The following is an 18,403-nucleotide window of genomic DNA, read 5'->3' on the forward strand; positions in this document are numbered from 1 at the left end:
AGAAAAAGGTAAGGGCAGATGGCTCCTAAGAGTAATTTATTTTGCTGAGAAGATTATGCTTCATTTCATAGAACATTTTGAGACTTAACTCAGTGCAACAAACTTGGTGATGTTTGCCTGGCCCCCAGCAGACAAGCATGAGGATACCACATGGACTTCCTCGTTTTCCACTTTGTACAGAATGATAATCCATGCTCCTGCACTGCAGAAACACAGGGAGTGGTAAAGCAAATTAAAACCATGCCATGTACTCGTTCAAACCTGGGATGTCTTACCCATATGTCTATTTTTATGTAAGCAAAAGACTTACAGCTATCTCATTATAGGATATTTTTAAGTCCCCCACAAAAGCCACTTAATATAGCTAGAAGTCGCTTTAAATAGTTATAACAGTGTTTGGAAAATCACTGGTAAAGGTCAGCTGCCCTCAATTTTTTTGAGCCACTTCTGTGTAATACAATGTATGTATACAAATGGTGTTTAACTTTCACCTCTTTTAGAGGTAAACAAACATTTTTTTCTGGCATTGCAGCTGTGAAAACAGGAATTGGGCAACGTTTAGGAAGACACAAACTGGTTTGCAGACCAAGGAGTTCATGGGGTTCAGTCTCTGCACTGCGAGGATAAGCTCCCTGAAGAGACACCATTTCCTTGCAGCTTCCAAACCACACGTATGTTAATTGCAGTGCTTTTTTCTTTTTTATAACCTTCATTGTTTTACATAAACAGGTTCTAAGTAAGTCTCAAATACCGAACTATTTGAAATTTTCATTCAAGGCCCAAACAAAAAGATAAGCCCTACTTGTCACAATCATTGAATCATACTAGAGAAATTTGTTATTTTGGAGTCAGAATATGCAACAGATTATACCATTTGTTAAAACAACAGAATATAAAATGGACATACAGATGATTTTTTTTCTTACAATACTCTAGGCTGATGTGTTTTTCATAACTGATTAATAATGAAAACATGGTTGTGGTTTGTACCACCTTCGAATATTTAACTCCCATGTATTTTTCCCATATATGAAACAAACAGCTAAGGTTGGCTGTGATCACAGACCAAGTAGTCCTACTACCTTAATGGGATTTCATCTCCAAGAGCAACCATTGGGCAATAGTAGGGGCATTTAATGAAATCAAAGCATCTGAAGCTCTTGCAAAAGATTCTGGATGTGGCTCTTCTTGCTTACATATGTTACATCCTCACAGCACAGCAGTGGAACATAGCAAAGCTAGTTGGTATCAAACACAGCTGTCTCTTAAAGGACTTGTGTAATACAGGCATATACAATGTACCAAGAGACTGTAAGTTTATATGCAGAAATACATTTTAATCTGAAATCTATTTAATGGAAAATTTATTAATATTCCGAATGAGGAAAGAGAAACATCTAAATATGGAGTAAAAAAAATTTGAGATGCATTTCTGCATATTTTTTTAATCTGGTAGGTTTAACCACTGTTGTTGTCTCAGTTTTATTTTATCTTTCACCATCTGACATTCCTTTTAAAGCTCTTGCCTCAGTATTCATGAGTAAAGTTCTTCCCCTGATATTTGCAGATATACCTGCAAATGCAAAATCTGAAAGTTCAAACAACAACAGGTACAGGATATCGGTAAATTTATGGTCTCTTTTTTTTTTTTTTCCCCTCACTTTTCTGAATTTTGGGATGCTGACAATTTGAACTAGTATTGAATTTTAAGCAATACAGAAGTTGGAGTTAATAAAAAAAAAAAAAAGCATCAAACTGAAGTTATGGGATGACCTAACTGCATACTACTGGGAATTGTTTTCAAGCAGAGGGAAGTTAGTAAATGCAAGAACAGACCCAGAGATTCTCCACTCTCCTCCTCCCACCCCACAAGAATGCAGAGGGGTATAACTAGCACTCTTCATCCACCAAAACAGCCCTCCTGTCAATAAAAAGCTAAATCACTTCCATCATTCCAATATGAGACAGTTTTGAGTGCAGCACAATAGAATATAATCAGGCAATTCAGGTAGAATCTGGTCTGAGTATACAATAACAAATATTAGATGTCCTCTGTGTACTTTTTTTTTCAGCACAACTAATTTACTGTGCTGTTAAAAGGCATATCATACAACTGTTGATTAATTGTATCAGTTTTCAAAGACCAGTTGCTATGATGGTTGCAATGGGTTAAATACGTCCAGTTCCTTGTTTCCCAGCAGAAACATAAGAGCACCCCTTAGATTTTTTTTTTTTCTTGAGGGAAATGTGATCTAAAAAGGAAGGGGAAAGTTCAGAACAGTTCCATTTGAGACTTGTATTTCTGGCAGCAGTCATATGTCCATCCTACCTTATTGCTTCCATTTGGAGTTTAAACCACGTGAGATGCAGCCCTGCAAGGGCGAGCAGAGGCAACAGGGAGGAGCTCATTTCCAGATTGCCAGGAGCACCTGAGAGACCCTTACAAAGCAAGAGGCTGCTATGCCTATTACTCCCCTACTTCAGTATTGATAAGCTATAGAAAGAAAGGATTTTGACATGCATTGCACATAGACCTGCAGACATTGCTCATTAGGTAAAGAGTAACCACACACCAGGGTTATATACAAGTACATCTCAATAGGGTTGTCCGCAAAACAGATTAGCATAAATTATTTTCCCTCTGTCTCCATATAGAGTGATATTAAAGACAGCAACTTGTTCAAAAGCTGCAGCTGAATGTTGTAGTAAATATATGCCTCTCATGAGAGCAAACCCATTTTAAAAAATGGGATACACATACCCTGGTATCTGATGATCCGCCTTCTCTTTGTGTTTTGAAATCTGCATACTGAGACATAGACCAAAGCCACATTATTCCTTCCTGTCTGGGTAATATCATCTCAGCATCTATATTCCACTGTTACTTGTGATGCATCAAATTTAATAATTATAGCAATATGTTGGAGAATTTTTTTTTTAAATACACTTTCTGCTTTTGATGTTTCTGATCGCTATGCTTATGCTTATGCTATTTTATAGTCTGCTGACTAAGCTCATATGCACACCAGCTGCATTTTATCAAGGAACAATGTTTGCCTTTTGAACTAGCTGATAGATTTTACTTTAAATGAAGATGAGATATACATTCTTTGGCAACATTTAGAACCTTGTTCAGCACAATATCCATTTGCAGAAAGTCATAGCCTCCAGCTAAGCGGTGCACCAACCCATGGCCATCAGCCCGAACGAGGCGGGGGGGAAGCGTCCCAGAACCAGAAAGGATATCTGATGAATAACACAACCAGGATCATTCCATGCCATTTGAGTAGATATCTGTAGAAGCAACAGATTACATACCTTTTCTAGGCTGTATTTACTAGTCATTACCATGCTGGAAAGGTTTAGTATGAAAGTTAAGCTGACTCAAGGAATATTCATAACTTTTTATCCTGTCTTCCACAAATATAGAACAAAGATTATTTTCCTTTTGCAGCAACTTTAAAACTAGCTAGGAGAGTTACTCACACGGAACACCTCTGTGAGCCTATGTACAACTGAAAGTTACTCTTCAACCAGCTGACATATGTCTGCCCTGTTTTTCATAACGAGGTCTAATCAAAACTACTGACCACCAAATGCATTTAAGGAAGCCATTTCATTACGCAGTATCCTGATTTTTGATGGAGCAGTGCTTCTGTCTCTTCATTTCTGAAGTTCCTTTTGTTCCAAGGATTTTCTTCTGTGTTCTATCCTAAATTGGGTAAAGATCTTTCTACAAATCTTAAAACTGGAAGTGAGTATCAAATCATTTAATCTGACTTCAAAGACGCAGAAACCCTTTATTTATGTTTTGAGTCAGATCACCTTTGTTTTCCTGAAGAGTTATTGCAGACAAAGGATATTGATTTGAGGCATCAGAACACAGTGTTTTATCAGTAAATTGTTTTTCCCTTAGAGGAAACTAGGAGCATGCTTTTAGACTTGGAATTTGCCTGTCTTTTCTAGTTATGGGTTCTTGCTATGCCCTAAGTGATAGATTAAAGAGCGCTTTTGCACCCATTATCTCTCCACAATGATTTATGCATGCTTAAGTCACCTTTCAATTTTCCGATGAGGTAAACTGCAAGCATCTTTAAACAGTTTTTTTTTTTTTTTCCTCTAGTTCCTAAATGCTTTGTGGTAGATTTCTAGCTCTATTCACTTTTTCCCCCCACTGCACTTCCATATACTGACACAGTGACTCGATTTCTGTCGATTCCATATGACTTTGAATGACAGTTCTACCACCCACCTTTTACCCCTCATTAATAGATGTAACAATATATTATCAATTTTATCACTTTGTCATTTTGGGTGCTCCTTTTTTTTTTTTTCTCCTTTATGATCCAGGCATCTTTCTTGTGTACTGCTTCTCAGTACTTTGCCTGTTCATTTCAAGGCTTCATTGGTCATCTCTCTCCTTAGAGGGCTCACCTCCATGACAGTCTGCAATCAAAGCTTTTTTTTTTTGCATATATACCACAATCACACACAGAGTGCAGGTAGGTTAACAGCAACAGGATCATCTGCCCTTATACTGTGTCCAAATTTCTGTTTACAAAAATTGGAGGGTCAGCATTCACTTCTACCTCACAGGGAACAAGTATTTACTTCTTCTATGGAGAGGGACTGAGGCTATCACTGAAGAAAACAGAGGCCATATGGAAAGAAACTTTGTTTGTTTTCTTGTGCAGCATTGCAGATCGTGCACACGAAAATATATCTTTCTTTCACAGGTCCCATTCTTGACATGGAAATAATTTATTTCTGCTTTACCATCCTCAGCGGCATGGAAGCCACCTTTTAGTTCTTTTCTCTGTTATTTTAATATTACATTACCAGCTAACATGGCAAGTTTTTGTACAATCTTGTGTGCTTAGAATACAACTGCAAGCTGTTTAAGACATTAGCAGTAATTGTCCAAGGTTTGAAGCCTGCCTGGGGAGCAGAGGGAGGCTCACGCAGGAATTTTATGCATTGCTGGAAATCCATACCAGACTGTATTACTTGCTTCAGAAGGCAGCTAGAATATGTGTCTTGTGCTAGGAACTTTGCCACCTTCTCTTTCCAAATAGCCTTTTAGTTCTTAGGAAAGTTGACTGTAGTTCCTCCGTGAAAAATGGAGCACAGACAGTCTTTCAGCCTGTCTAGACATTCTGGATGCTGAGTGTTTAATGTCCTGGTATAACATAGCTGGACTATAGCAGTGGAAAGTGATGAAGGCAGGAAAAACAATAGGCAGAAATTCTGGTTTAACAGGCATAAATACTCTGCTGCTTTAGCTGCTCAATGCTGGTAGCCTGCAAGAGGCTAGGGAGCAATTACCTAGATTATGTCAAGGAAGCTCTGTCTAGACAAAGCACAACTTCTTACCACAGAGGTTCACCCTTTTTTGTATACCGATTTTCTCCCAGAAGCTGCTAGAAAGAACTGCCAGTTAGTGACAACTGACACCAAAAGTCACAGTCCCACAAGTCCAAAATGAGAATCAGAAGCTGGTTTGTTATGGTTTCATTTTTACCCTATTGCTGTGTGGATACAGTTCTTCCCACGTTTTTTTTTTTTTTTTCTTCCATCCTCTCTCCCAGTTCTGTAGAACAATTCACCAAGATATATTAAGACAAATAGCATGCAGGAAAACAATTACACATCTCAGAGTGCAACCCAAAAATCAGGAACCTCATCAGCTGATCTCTGAAGTATTTAGGAGCACTGTCTGCACAAACGATTGATGTCCAACAATCAAGTGTGTTGATGAGCTGAATGAAGAAACATGAAATCACCTCTATGGCTCTGAGTGGCCATTGAATTTGATTAAGTGGTTGACCCACTTGGTTCTCAGATAAAAAACAAGTACCAAGCTCCATGAGCCTTGTCACTGAACAAGTTCTGCTGCTTTTCACAAAAATCAAAAGATGCTAATATTTTACTTTATTTCCCTGCAGATGAGTTGCACTGCAACTGCAAACACCACTAAAAATCTCTTATATTAACAACTTCAGTTTTCAGTTGGACTAGGAATTACCAGTGTGTGCTTTCAGCCTCATTTTTTATAACGAAGTTCATGTAAACAACAAGAAACGGTATTGAATTGCTGGGATATAACTTATGCACAGGGTTCAAAGCAGAATAAAACATGAGAAAATGGGAAATGGCATGAGGCTCTGAGGCCTACACAAGGTGCTTTGTTATAACCATTTCCTTGAACTTGCATTTTGTCCTTCTGTTGTCAGTAATTTCAGAAGAAAAAAAGGCAGTGGTTTTGCATTGCATTAGGGAGTCTCAAATTACAGATTTAATAAGAGCTGTTTGAGGCTTCGTCCTACAAAGGGATATCACTTCCCAATCCAGGACATCAGGGTAGCCACACCAGCTGGCTCACCACCTTCCTCAGACCTTTACCTTTCTGAATCATCTCAAGCCAGGCTCAGTTCAGTCATGTACGTTCTGGTTCAGGTAAATAGCTTCACTGGAATTACAATGCCAGCAGAACTGACTTCTAAGCATTTCCTGAAGTCCAAGTTGCATATAGAGCTTTTCTATACAGGCCAGCTTGTGCCAGGGAAGTGTTCTCTCATTGCAGTTAAGATCACAACCCAACGTTTCATAATTTGGAGCCCTCTTTAGATGTGGTCATACGGAAGAATGTTCCCATTAATTACTGCTACAACTCAATAATACCAGAGCAAAGTTTTGTGGAAATTGCATTGTGATTAAGAGGAAGAAGGAAGAAAAAAAATGAGACAAACCAGGACACAAGATTGATTTTTCCACTTGCTATTCTTCCTTTTTCCCCCTTCCTCCCTTCAGCTATTTTTAATAGTAGGGCTTACTTGGTTTTGGCCTATTACTGCTGAAGCATGATCAGATTCTAAATATAGAAGTTGTCGAGGTGAATCAGTAGTACAGTACTCCAGACCTCAGGGTGGAGTCAGGTTCTGAGATTTAGGGCTTGATACTGGCAGCAAACCCACCTTCAGTTCACTCACTGAAGACTGAAGGGAGGGAGGTCTCCTGCACATGGTTGTGCCCTGCACGCAGCCACCTGCACACACCTTGCTAAAGTTTCTTCAGCAGACATTGTGTTGAGAAAATTTTTGACTATTAGAATCTACACACCCTAGAGCAGAATGTTCCTTTGGATTCCTGCTTGGCATTCTATAAGATATCACAGGACGGAACCAAATAAGTGCTTGTATAGATAGAAATTTGAGAAGACCCATTTCTGAAAGCGAGTAGAAATTTCAGGTCCAGAAGTCACACACAACAGGAAAAAAAAAAAAAAAAAAAAAAAAACATACAAAGAATGTGATCCCACATCATTTACTGTGGGAGTAAAACAGCAAGGCAGATACCTGCAACTGCTGAGGTCTGAGTAAATTCTTTCTCCACTAATCCTTCTATCCAACAAGGTTTTTCCCAATTCAGTCATGTTTACTGTCAGTTGATGCTTCAGCAACATATCAGATGCTTTTATAAGTTGTTGACCTTTACAGTTAAGGTTTACCTGAGGGAGAGAAATAACTGCCTGTTTTATTCCTGCATCCACAGAGCTAGTTTGCTGAAGAGATATTTGCTGGCTGAACTTTGACCAACCAGACCATGAAACAGACTGATTCTAGTCTAGAGAGTCACTAGGACTAAGGAAGCATAAGAGACTAGCAGAGTGGCAGCAAGGATAGGTGTAGCAAGCAGGTAGCATTTCTGGGCTGGGAAGACATGGAATATACATGTAACTCAGGGTGGTGATGTGGACAGAGCACTGGGTGTCTCCAACACCACAGCATCAATGACTGTATAATGTGGACCTGAAGATATTTATATAAATAGCAGTAGTTGCTGAAACTGAAATACAGGAAAACCCATCTCAACATAAGACAAGTCCCACTGTGTGAGCAGTTGAACACTGGAACAGGTTGCCCAGAGAGGCTGTGAAGTCTCCAGTCTTGGAGACATTCAAAGCCTGACTGGACAAGTTTCTGAGCAACCTCTGCTGTGGGTGATCCTGCTCTGAGCAGGGGGGGCAGACTAGACGGTCTCCAGAGGTCCTTTCCAGTATCATCTAGTCTGTAACCCCGAGGCAATCTCTTTATTCAGTTAAATGACACTGCAACAAACAAACACAATCTTCTGCTCTTTAGTCCAAGACGACAGGCAAGTCCTTCCTCATCTCTCAGCTCATGTAGGTCTGCACCTTTTCAGGCTGTCGTTAGAAGAAGTAATGTTTCATTACTCTTCTTGCAGTAAGGACAGCCTTAAATCAATTCCCTTTCCAGGGCTGGTTTTAAGTATAGCCTGAACAAATGTGACAGACAGACCCTGGAACACTCCTAATAACAGCAAATGAATTGAAGGAGTTACTGGCTCCGTAGAAAATTTGTGATGGTTTTAATTTGGATAACAGTACCAGGGGGAAAAATAAGGAAACGCTGTTGCTTAATCAGCATGGAATCAGTAACATCAATTTGGCTGCATCCTGTACACTATGAAATATTAAGAGTATCCTTGTCAAAGAGGTAAGCATTGTTAAATAATGGCTATTACTGAACTCTAGAACATAGCCCTAATTTGTTGCCTTTTCTGACACAGAAATTTAACAAGACAGGTAGTTGGAATATAAGAAAGAAACCCTTGTATCAATTTTAATGCAATTTAGAGCCAGTTTGCTGGCAGGAAGAAAGAAGAGGCATCGTCTCATGATGAAAAAAAGCAGTCAGAGGGGTTTGTTAAAAGGGTAGTTACCAGATGTGATAGTTACTGGCTTGGACAAACCTGATATCAACCAATCCTCTTGTAATGACACATAGATTATGATATATCAACAGCACTACAGTTACGTTAAGAAAATGCAAATGGATTTGTATAACAAAGTAGTAAGAGAATGATGCTAAAAACAAACAGAACAAAGAAGTTGAGGAGGAGTGATAGGACAGAGCCTAAAAAAAAAAAAAAAAGGTGTTAAAGGAACTCTTTTTTTTTTTTTTAAATGGTTTCCTATTAACTTCTCTTTCTACCTTGATTTCAGAAAGACCCAGCTATTTTTGTTCCCTCTCTTCCCCCCCCCCCCACCAGAGAAAGTAGCCATAAGTAGTAAGTTCGGGTAATTTTCCCTAGTTAGTACATAATAACCAATAGCTAAACTCAGCTATTTTTCATCTCAGATTTAGACCTTTGCCAGCCCCACAAACTTCTCATGAGCTTTTTATTGTGTCGTAGTATACAAAGCCATTTCCTTGCTATAACTGTTACCTGCTTTAGTTTTACCAGGGTAATAACAACAGCAGAACAATTTCAACCTAAAGCAGCTGTGAGCAAAAGGGCCTTCTTCCAAGCATCAACCCCCCAGAAATATGCGTATGAACCAGAAGAAAAATCAGTAGACAGGGAGTTACTTGTATAAGAACAACAGTACAATCCTTACTAATGATTTTTTTTTATTAGTGTGCATGAGAAGTTTTAGGACAAACATTCAGCGATTTACATAGACTGCTAATCAGGTTATAAAGCTTTGTCCCCTTAAGTTAGAGGTGTTGAAAGTGCTCTTAAGACCTTACAAATTCAAGCAGTTGGAACAGAAGGTTCTAGTTGCTTACTTTCCTACATTGCCTTTATTAGTCAGGGTCTAACACCATGTACCAGTGATCTCTAGCAAGGAGAAGAGACCTGATCCACCTCCTAATTAATTCAAAGAGTACCTGCACAGTTATTTTAGTGGCAACTATAGTATCTACTTATAAAGTGATGTACGTAAACATCTTTCACTCATTGTAGAATTCAGTTCTCCAATACTGTTTGAGTCACTGATATATCTTAAAACCGATATGACAGTTTACCATGTAGAAATAATACTTGTCTTCATGTATTTTTATTGTTGTCCATCTGCTAACATTAGAAATCTACTCATTGTAAAAATACAGAGATAATAATAAAAAAAGTTTAGTATTATTTAAAAATAAAAAAATACATTCTAGATAACGCAAAGTTGGTGCTTTAGGAGTTGGTGAGGAAAAATAGTATTTCCACATAGCTAGCTATACTGCTACCTAATCCACTGTTAGTAGCAGTGAAACACTTCATAGTTCTTAAACAGCTCAGGTTTGTATAGGCAGAAACTCTCCTTAAGTTAAAGGTTTCTGAGAAGTCAATCTATTCATTTTTAAGTGTGATTGGTTTCAGGTTTGGTGTGTGAGCAATCAACAGAAGAAATGAGCATTGTGCCTGGGGGCAGTTGGGTGAAAGGAAGGCCTTTTCAGAAGGAATGTTGGTGCATTGCTATTGCTGAAGCTGCTCAGGCTCTGAATATGCTGCAACTCTTCTGGACTTCTGTGGGTAGATCCCCTCAGCTAAAAATAATTTGTTCTTATACTTCCTTCTGGGTATTATAGCATGCATTGTCCCAGGAGAACATTGTAGGAGAGCTCTGTTAGGGGCTGACAGACCTGAATGCCTTCTGTGCTGTGCCTAAAGTTCAGTCTGTGTCTAAGAACTACCAAAGCCTCAAGCTGGCAGCAGAAGCTCGTTGAAAGGTAGGAAAGAAACTTGCCTGGAAACCTAACATCACTGAGATGGCCACAGAGTAGCCACACAAATTTTACACTGCTGCAGCCTGTCCTTGCTCTGAACGCTTCCATCTCCACTGGCATACATTAAGCCAGCTACGAAACAGTAGTACCTAGATCTCTGTCTTGAAGCAAATGAAAACATTTCCAACCCCTGAAAATTTCCCTCCAAGCAAATTCAAAAGGTCATTCAAAATTCAAAGGTTGGATGATCCAGCCTCACTGATTCAGGACAAAGCGGGACCAAAGCAGGAAGTTTCACCTTAGGAATTAAGCCTGTAGGTATTCAGGGAAAAGTGCAGACTGACAACTTTGTTATCTCTATTCTTCCCGCCCTGTTTTTTGTCTCTATTGGTTGTATTGGGAGCAAAAGACTGCTTCTTACTAAAGTTTTATGTTGGTCTAATGATGCTCTACCCTCAGGCTGCAATTAAATAATTACTGCAGAAAGTGCTAAAGATGGTGCTGTCCCCTAGCTGGAGGGAGGATGCCGGCCCCCACAGCAGTGGGTAAAGTGTGAGCAGAGCTTTGCAGCTTTAGGGCAAAAGTCCAAGGCAACAACAGAAACTGCTCCTGTGGCTTTGTTGGGCTGGGTCAACTGTGTATTTAAAATAGATGGGGGGTACTCTTGAGATCTGCTTTGTTGGCTCAACTGTAAAACAATAGGACATGTTTGAGGATGACAAGAAGAAAGGGGTTGTTACGGATGGGTTAATGTTTTACGATGTCCTCAAATTTTTGAGGAAGGGGTTGTATAAAAGGTTAGATTAATTTATTCAGACCTCTTTTGGAGATGCTTCCTTAACTTGAACAAAAAGAAATTCTGGAGTCACAGCATATTGAGTATTAATCTAGACTACGAATTCACTGTAAACCTTCCTGTTGTCATTGTTGATAAAGGGGCACCATGTGACTTGCAGTGTTTTCTCGTACGCTTGTGGTTGGAGTGATTTGCAAAAGCAATAAGCTGAAATCTGCTTTCTTTTTGTGTTGTGGCAACAGCTAGGGTGATGTTGAGGAAGTCCTGCAGGTAATACCAGGCATGGGGTGTGCGTGTGTGTGCTGTAGTTACCTGTCGTGTAAATACGGCAGTAAATTTGCATCAATTTTATGAGTAAGAAGGTCAAGAGACAGGAAGAGATCAGGAGTGGTCAACCAGCAGCCCTGAATGCAGCTGTGGACAGTCAGCCAGGTAAGTCATGGTGAATCACTGCACGGGGTGTTAGGGGCAGAGCTGGGGATGTCATCCCCTGGGACTCGTGTCTTACAGGAACACACCTCTGCACTTTCTGCATTATTCTCTGTACATGCATTAAATCGGTGCATTTAAATAATGTTTTTTTACTGAGCCTGTGTCCCATTAAGTCCTCAAGGATTGTCTCACCACTCTGTTACGTGTTCGAGGAAGGCATTTTCAGTAGGATGCATTCAGAAAAGCCCTTGGACACTATGTAGAACATAAAAATAATATAGGTATAAGCCAGAAGTTAGGTTTAGTTTTCTAGGGGAAATGACTGGTGTTTGAGGAATACTTTTTTTTTTTTTTTTTTTTTTTATCTTGACTACAGTTTTATTTAAGCTAGGAAACTTTTTAAAACCAGATAATACAAGTTGCTACTAAGTATAGATTCTTAATTTCCTGGTTTCCTGGTGGTGAACCTTTGGAAACAATAAATGTGACCTGGTAAGTTTCTGATAAATTACAGATTCAGAGGAACCTGACATTTACTATCTTCCAAGGAAAGGTAAAATAGATCTAAAAGTAGAGAGTACAGAATTTCAGGTATAGCTGAATTCAGGTATAGCTAACATTTGTTCTGCTTAGGAGTTGTGACTGTGACAAGTCATTTTCCCTTCCTCGCTGAACTTTCCTTACTGCAAAGTGGAAATAACCATTTTTAAATGTAGTATTTATCTGTATGCAGAAGGTGCAATTACTGCCAACGCAGGCTGTGCTATGCTTCAACTTCAAAGTTAGAAATAGCTCCTCATAAAGATCTTAATTTTGCAACTGACCTATGTGTATAGTTTCAGGGAAGTGGGACTGAAAATATTTTGGTATAAATAAGTAATTTAGCAATCTGTGCCACTTAAAGGATACTGTTAATAACACTACATGCATGATAGCCTTTTCAGGTGATTAAATGTCCAGCTGAAGTAGGGTAAATAGCTATAGAAGCCATTTGCTGAAGATAGAAACAGCACCATCAATATCTTTCCAATTACAGCAAAAGATGGAAGATGCTGTGATTCTGAAATCATGGAAATAGCTTTTCTTGTTGCTTGAAGGGATAGAAAACAGTCTGGTTTCCCCCACCTTCCTATTCCCGTCCCTTTGTGGCAGGGCAAAGTTGACTGGCTCAGGTGGTTAATGCTGGGCAGATGTGACTTGAGTGAGAAAGGATGGACCCAGCAAGGCATCCCTAGCATCACTGTGATTTTTCTTTTGTTGTGATGGCTGAACTTTTTTTTTCTTTTTTTTTTTTTTTTTTGTTTGCTTTAACTGTAAGTCTTGGTACCTAAAGCAATCAGTTGCTGCATTAAAGCTGCACCAGGACCGTGTACAAGTACAACAGAAGAGTTTCCCTGTGGTAGGCTCCCTGAGAAAAGCCCCCTACCCTGGCGTCCAGCCTCAGACACCTCAATTACAAAGGGCTAGGGTGGAGGGTGAGCTGAGGGGGGGTTGTTCTGGTGGCCTGAGGTGGGGTGGGGATTGCACAGAAATGGCAAGAGCCAATGTCAATGTGATCTGGGGTGTGCTTACAGGGGCACAGCTGGGCCTCTCGGGCTCATGGACCTGGCGTGTGGCCCAAGATCCCCAGAGCTGTGGAGACCTGGGGAAGTAGGAGAGTTTACCAACTAGTTTCTGTTTTGTAGTGAGAAGCTGCAGAAGCAGTAAGGTGTGGTAGTGGGAGAGCTTGTCAGGATTCCTCCTAATTTATGGGTTTAGACGTTTTGCTTTGATTTTGCCTGCTATTCTCCAAACCTGAAAATGTCAGCTGTGTTTTGGTGTTGCCTGCAAGTGCCTGGCTCTGAGTGCTGCTGCTAAGCTAAAAGGATGATGATTTTTCTGGCCTTTTTAGAGTAATTTGAGAGGAGGCTTCCTTATGCTATTTTCTTCAGAGGATGCATCAATTCAAACTGTCCTTAATCCTTTCAATCCTGCAGATTATGGTGTTTTGGATCTTCAGGTCAAGTATTGCATAATACTAAGCAAGGAAATAGAGGAGGTGTTGCTTTGAAAGGGGGATTGATATATTGGTTTGATGCCTGCAAAGCTTCTGAGGAAGAAAGAAATCCCACTGCAGCGTGATAGAGCACTGGCTGTCCAAAAGCTAGTCTCTGTGCATCTTTGGGGCTTAGGCACAGCATTACTGGTTTATGTTTGGTTGCAGCTGGAGACTGAGAGTCGATTGATCTGCATCCTGAACATCTTGTGCTCCTGTGGTTTCCAGCACCTGGCAGAGAGGTGAGGAGAGGAGGAAGAAGCTGAGAGGAAATGGGTAAGTGAACAGGAGCTGAGAAAATGGGTCTCTTGTGCACTGATCCACCTGAACATGGTCACTTTGGCATTCCTGAATCATGTGCGGGTAACAAAAGTTGTTGAAAGCTGATGACTTTGGAAAAAAAAAGGGCTTGAGATGTGGGGTGGCTGGAGATGGAGGCTGCCCTGGCCCTGTGCCGTGACGCCTTCTGTTGAGCCTTTTTCTCCTGGGCTGTGTGACAGGCTGGTCAGAGGCAGCACCGTGCTTGGTGGTGTGCTGGGGAGCTGAGCGAGGGTCCTGCCCGTCTTGCTCGGCACCTGGGAGCTGGTGACGGGAATTCATGCCTAACCATCCACCTAACATGGTCTTACAGTTCTTATCGCCTGGAAATCCCGCTGAAATGATAGAGCAATAGCCTGTGGTGAATTCTGCTCTATACTAGGGTGTAATGCTGGTGTCATCACTTTGAGATGAATTCTTGGAATGAATAGAAGACATTTAATAATATAGTTGTATCTGATAAATTCCAATCTTTGTCTATTATATCATGTAACTCAGCTTTTGGGGCATATTTTATGGTTTGTTACACACTAATGTAATCTACTTAAGTGTATAATTCTGTAATAATCTCAAATTACTCTTTGGCTAAACAAGAGGGAATCTAATAAAACTATAAAGAGTTCAGATATGATTAATATTTATTTAGTTGTCCTTGTAACTGCTTTTTTAAACTGCTTATGAGTAACTGGTCTATAAGGATAATTTTTGCACGTTCTGCAAGACTGCATTTTTTTGGTCCCTGGTAGCATTACTTTGAAACGTGGATGAAGATCTCCTTTTGTCTAGCTGTGATGTGGTTTGTCCTGCGGATCCTAAGGAGCACACCTTATACATCTGTACCTGATGTCCTCTGTGCATCCCTACCCTGCTGCTGAGGCGATCTCAGGCAGCTATGGGCTCTTATGTAAGGGTTGTGCGAGTTATTCCAACGCTGTGAACAAATGTGCTGGATGACAAATTGATTGTTTTTTTGCTTTGTTAATTAACTTCACTTGTACTAGAAGTTATTTGTCCCTCTGCAGTATCTGGGAATGTGCTAAGATGGCACTCCTGACTTATTGCCCTTGCCTCCTAATCTTATTTTTCACAAGTGCGCTGTTCAAATTTACTCCCCGGTGCTGGCTGAGAGATGATTAACTCGCTCTATTGAAAGCAAGCGGCCCAGCAAAGAAAGGCCGAAGTTTGTGAAAGCTCTGCCTGGAGATAAGGCGAAGGAAAATACGTTCAGTGGGGGATTACCGCGGCCTGATGCCGGGCTGCGCAGCACAGCGCTGAGGGGAGCGGGGGGAGGCACAGCGGGGCCGTGACAGGGGCTGGGGGGGCTCTGAGGGGGCTGCGGCTGAGGGGCGCGGGCCTGCGGCACCTCAGCAGGGGCCGTGCGGGGAAGATGGAGGAAGGGCGGCCCGGGGGGGCCTGAGGCAGCCGCGGGCCGGGCCCGGGGCCGAGGGGGCCGCTCCCGGGGCGGGCAGAGCGCTGAGGGCCCCGCGTTGGGGGGGGGGGGAGCCCCGGGCGCGGACTCTTTGCGGCGGCGGCCGCTCGCCCCCCGCCCCGCGCTGCCTGGCGGAGGGAGACGGCGCGTGGTGCCGGTCGCCATGGCAGTGGGCTGCGGGGGCGGAGTGGTCGGGGCCGCAGCGCGGCGCTGAGGGCGGGCGGCGAGGGGAGGAGGAGGAGGAGGAGGAGGAGGAGGAGGGAGCGCGCCCCCGGCCCCGGCCCCGGCCCCGCGGCTGTTTGTGGCAGGCGGCCGGCGGCGGAGCGGCCCCGCGGCGCCGGCCCGGCCGAGGGGCGCGGACCCGAGCCCGCGGCTGAGGCGAACGAGCCCCGCTCCGCTCCGCTCCGCTCCGCTCTGCCCCCGCCATGGGCGGCCCGTAGGGGAGCGGGCTCGGCGCGGCGCGGCGGCTGGTGCGGTGCCTGCGCGGCGGCGGCGGCGGCGGCCATGGCGGTGGAGACGCGGCCGGAGCTGGTGGGGAAGCGGTTCCTCTGCCTCGGCGGCGGCGGCGGCGGCGAGGAGCCGGCGGAGAGCGGGCGCTGGCGGGCAGGGGTCATCCGCGCCGTGTCGCAGCGGGACTCGCGCAGCGCCGAGCTGGCGGTAAGCGGCCGGGCCTGCGGCAGGGGGGGACGGCACGGCACGGGACGGGACGGGACGGGACGGGCAGGGACGGGACGTGGCCCCCCCGGGGCGGCGCGGGGACACGCCCGGGGACGCGGGGCCTGGGGGCCGGGCGGGCTGCAGGGAGCCCGGCAACCCCCGCATTCCGCCACCGAGCTTTGTGTGCAGCAGAGCGCGTGTGGCACTTGAATCGCCGCTTTTTTATTTTTTTATTTTTTATTTTTACTACGTGGTGCTGCTGTTTTTTTCCTTCCCGCTAGCCGTAGCCCCTCTGCGTGGAATGCGGTGTGTTCGCCCCTCGGCTCTCGGTGAGAATAGTCTAGAATACCTTATTTTTAGAGCCTGCTCCGGGTGTTATTCCTGCGGGAGAGTCTTCCCCACGAGCTGCACGCAGTTATGGAAACACTGAGTAAGGTTTGGGGAGCTGTGTACTAACATTTACACGTCAGACCCGTCATTTGTAAACTCCACGAGCAGAGCTGCCATAAAGAGAGAAAGGGCGCTCGAGCCAGGCGCCCAGGGCTTGGCTCCCTTACGTTGAGCAGGCAACGTGTGCTGCCTGCTGTAAGCCTGCCCTTCTCCTCCCAACTTTGCTCTCCGAGGGGTTTTTCTCCTCAAATTCCCATTCCTTACAACCCCTGGATGCTGGAGGAAGAGCTGTCACGCTCCCCAGGCAGGATGACTCAGGGTGTGCCCACGCGTGGCACAGCGCCCTGGGGACGGACCCGAGCTACCTGCGAGCCGAGCACGGAGCCTGGGGGCAGTGCCTGGGTGCAGTGCAGCACTGGGCTCCTTGTGTGCCCGGGTTCCTTGCCACGCCACGCTGCAGGGGCTTGCTGGCCACTTGGGGTGCCGGAAGCCTGCGAGGGTTTTGGAGATGCTGTCTGGGTCTAATGAGTCCCAGGCCGTCCTGAGCTGCTGGAGGATCGCTGCTCCCACTGAGAGCAGTGTTGGGTTTTGCTCTCAGCTGTTCTCTGTCCCCAAGGCGCAAACGGGCATAAATCACCGAGGGAGAAGCGATAAGGTTTCTGCGAACAACAGGTAGCTTCTGGTGGTTGGGCTGTCCTGCAGCAGTGCTTAACGTGAAGCTCTCATGAGTTGGATACTTGCTGGTAGCCGTACCCGCTTCCCCTGCCCGCAGTGAAGAACAGGGGTGTTTTTCTGCCAGGCCCGGTTCCATGCGTACCACCACAGCCGCTCCTAGCCTTCGTGGCTTTCCTTTCAGGTGGTTGTCCCTAGGAATAGCTGCAGACCCTTCTGTTACTCATCACTGGGCTGAAATGGTAATTCTCCTTGACAGTTCCATTGCTGCCCACAGGGTGCAGCATAAAGATGTTGAAACTGATTTTTTTTTTTTTATCAATTTTGCGTATTCCTGGTCCCTCTGAGCTGGGTGGCCTTTGCAGAAGTACAGATGATGCCCTCCTCTGCAGGAAGGGAGGAGGAGGAAGGTATCAGTGGGCATTTTCGAGATGGCTGCAAAGCAACTAGAGCTGAGTTACCTTTTTTAGTCCTGGCTTCAAAAGGAAGCATCATTTACACCATCTCGGTGGCTTTTCATTCTTAGTAAGTGTGAACCCCTCTGTTGGTTTCAACCAATTAAAGAGCATGGAGTGGTCTGATAAAAAGATCACCTTCACCCCAGCCTGTGAAAGCTGACATCTGAGAAGCGAGTGCCCTTTTCCACCAAAAAAAAAACAGGGAAGGAGGTCACGGCATTGCGTGCGCTGCTCCTGGAAGCGAAGGTGGCTTCCAGCTGGGCTGGCAGCATGTGCACAGCTTCAAACAGCTCCGGCATATGCTGCCCTGCGCTCAGCGCTGTGCCCAGGTAGGTGGGCCGCGGGGGACGGAGCTGCTGCTAGGTGGAGGTGGGCTGAAGGGCACGAGAAAGAGCTGGGTTAACAAAGCCGTGAGGGTAGGCGTGAGTGCTTGGGAAGGAATTTATGGGCAAACGGAGAGTTTGTTCAAGTGGAGGATTTAGGAACGCATGGAGGCAACTGACGTAATTAATGTGAAGTGGCCACAGGGCTTTGTAGGAGCAAAGCCATCAGAAACCAAGCTTTGTTAGATGGGCTGTAAGCAGAACAACCCCTTACATCAGGAGCTGCAGCCCTGAGTGCTGGGCTGTCTCCTCGGCTGGTGAGCAGGCAAATGGAGACTCCAGTTGTGGTACTTAGTTTCGTGGCTGTAGT

At 44.0% G+C, this 18,403-nt stretch overlaps 1 protein-coding gene across 2 annotated transcripts in view; it reads left to right on the forward strand.

Annotated features, from left to right (window-relative positions):
- Positions 1 to 15,822: 15,822 nt before the first annotated feature.
- JMJD1C (jumonji domain containing 1C) overlaps positions 15,823 to 18,403 on the forward strand; it is a 154,451-nt gene continuing 151,870 nt past the window's right edge. For both annotated transcript variants that reach the window (XM_082764766.1, XM_082764770.1), the window contains exon 1: positions 15,823 to 16,190. In XM_082764766.1, coding sequence (XP_082620892.1) covers positions 16,038 to 16,190 — 153 coding nt within the window. In that variant the 5' untranslated portion in view covers positions 15,823 to 16,037. The remainder of the gene's footprint in view (positions 16,191 to 18,403) is intronic.

Source organism: Aythya marila, assembly GCF_965140915.1.
Source record: "Aythya marila genome assembly, chromosome: 7".
In the NCBI taxonomy this organism is placed as follows: Eukaryota; Metazoa; Chordata; class Aves; order Anseriformes; family Anatidae; genus Aythya; species Aythya marila.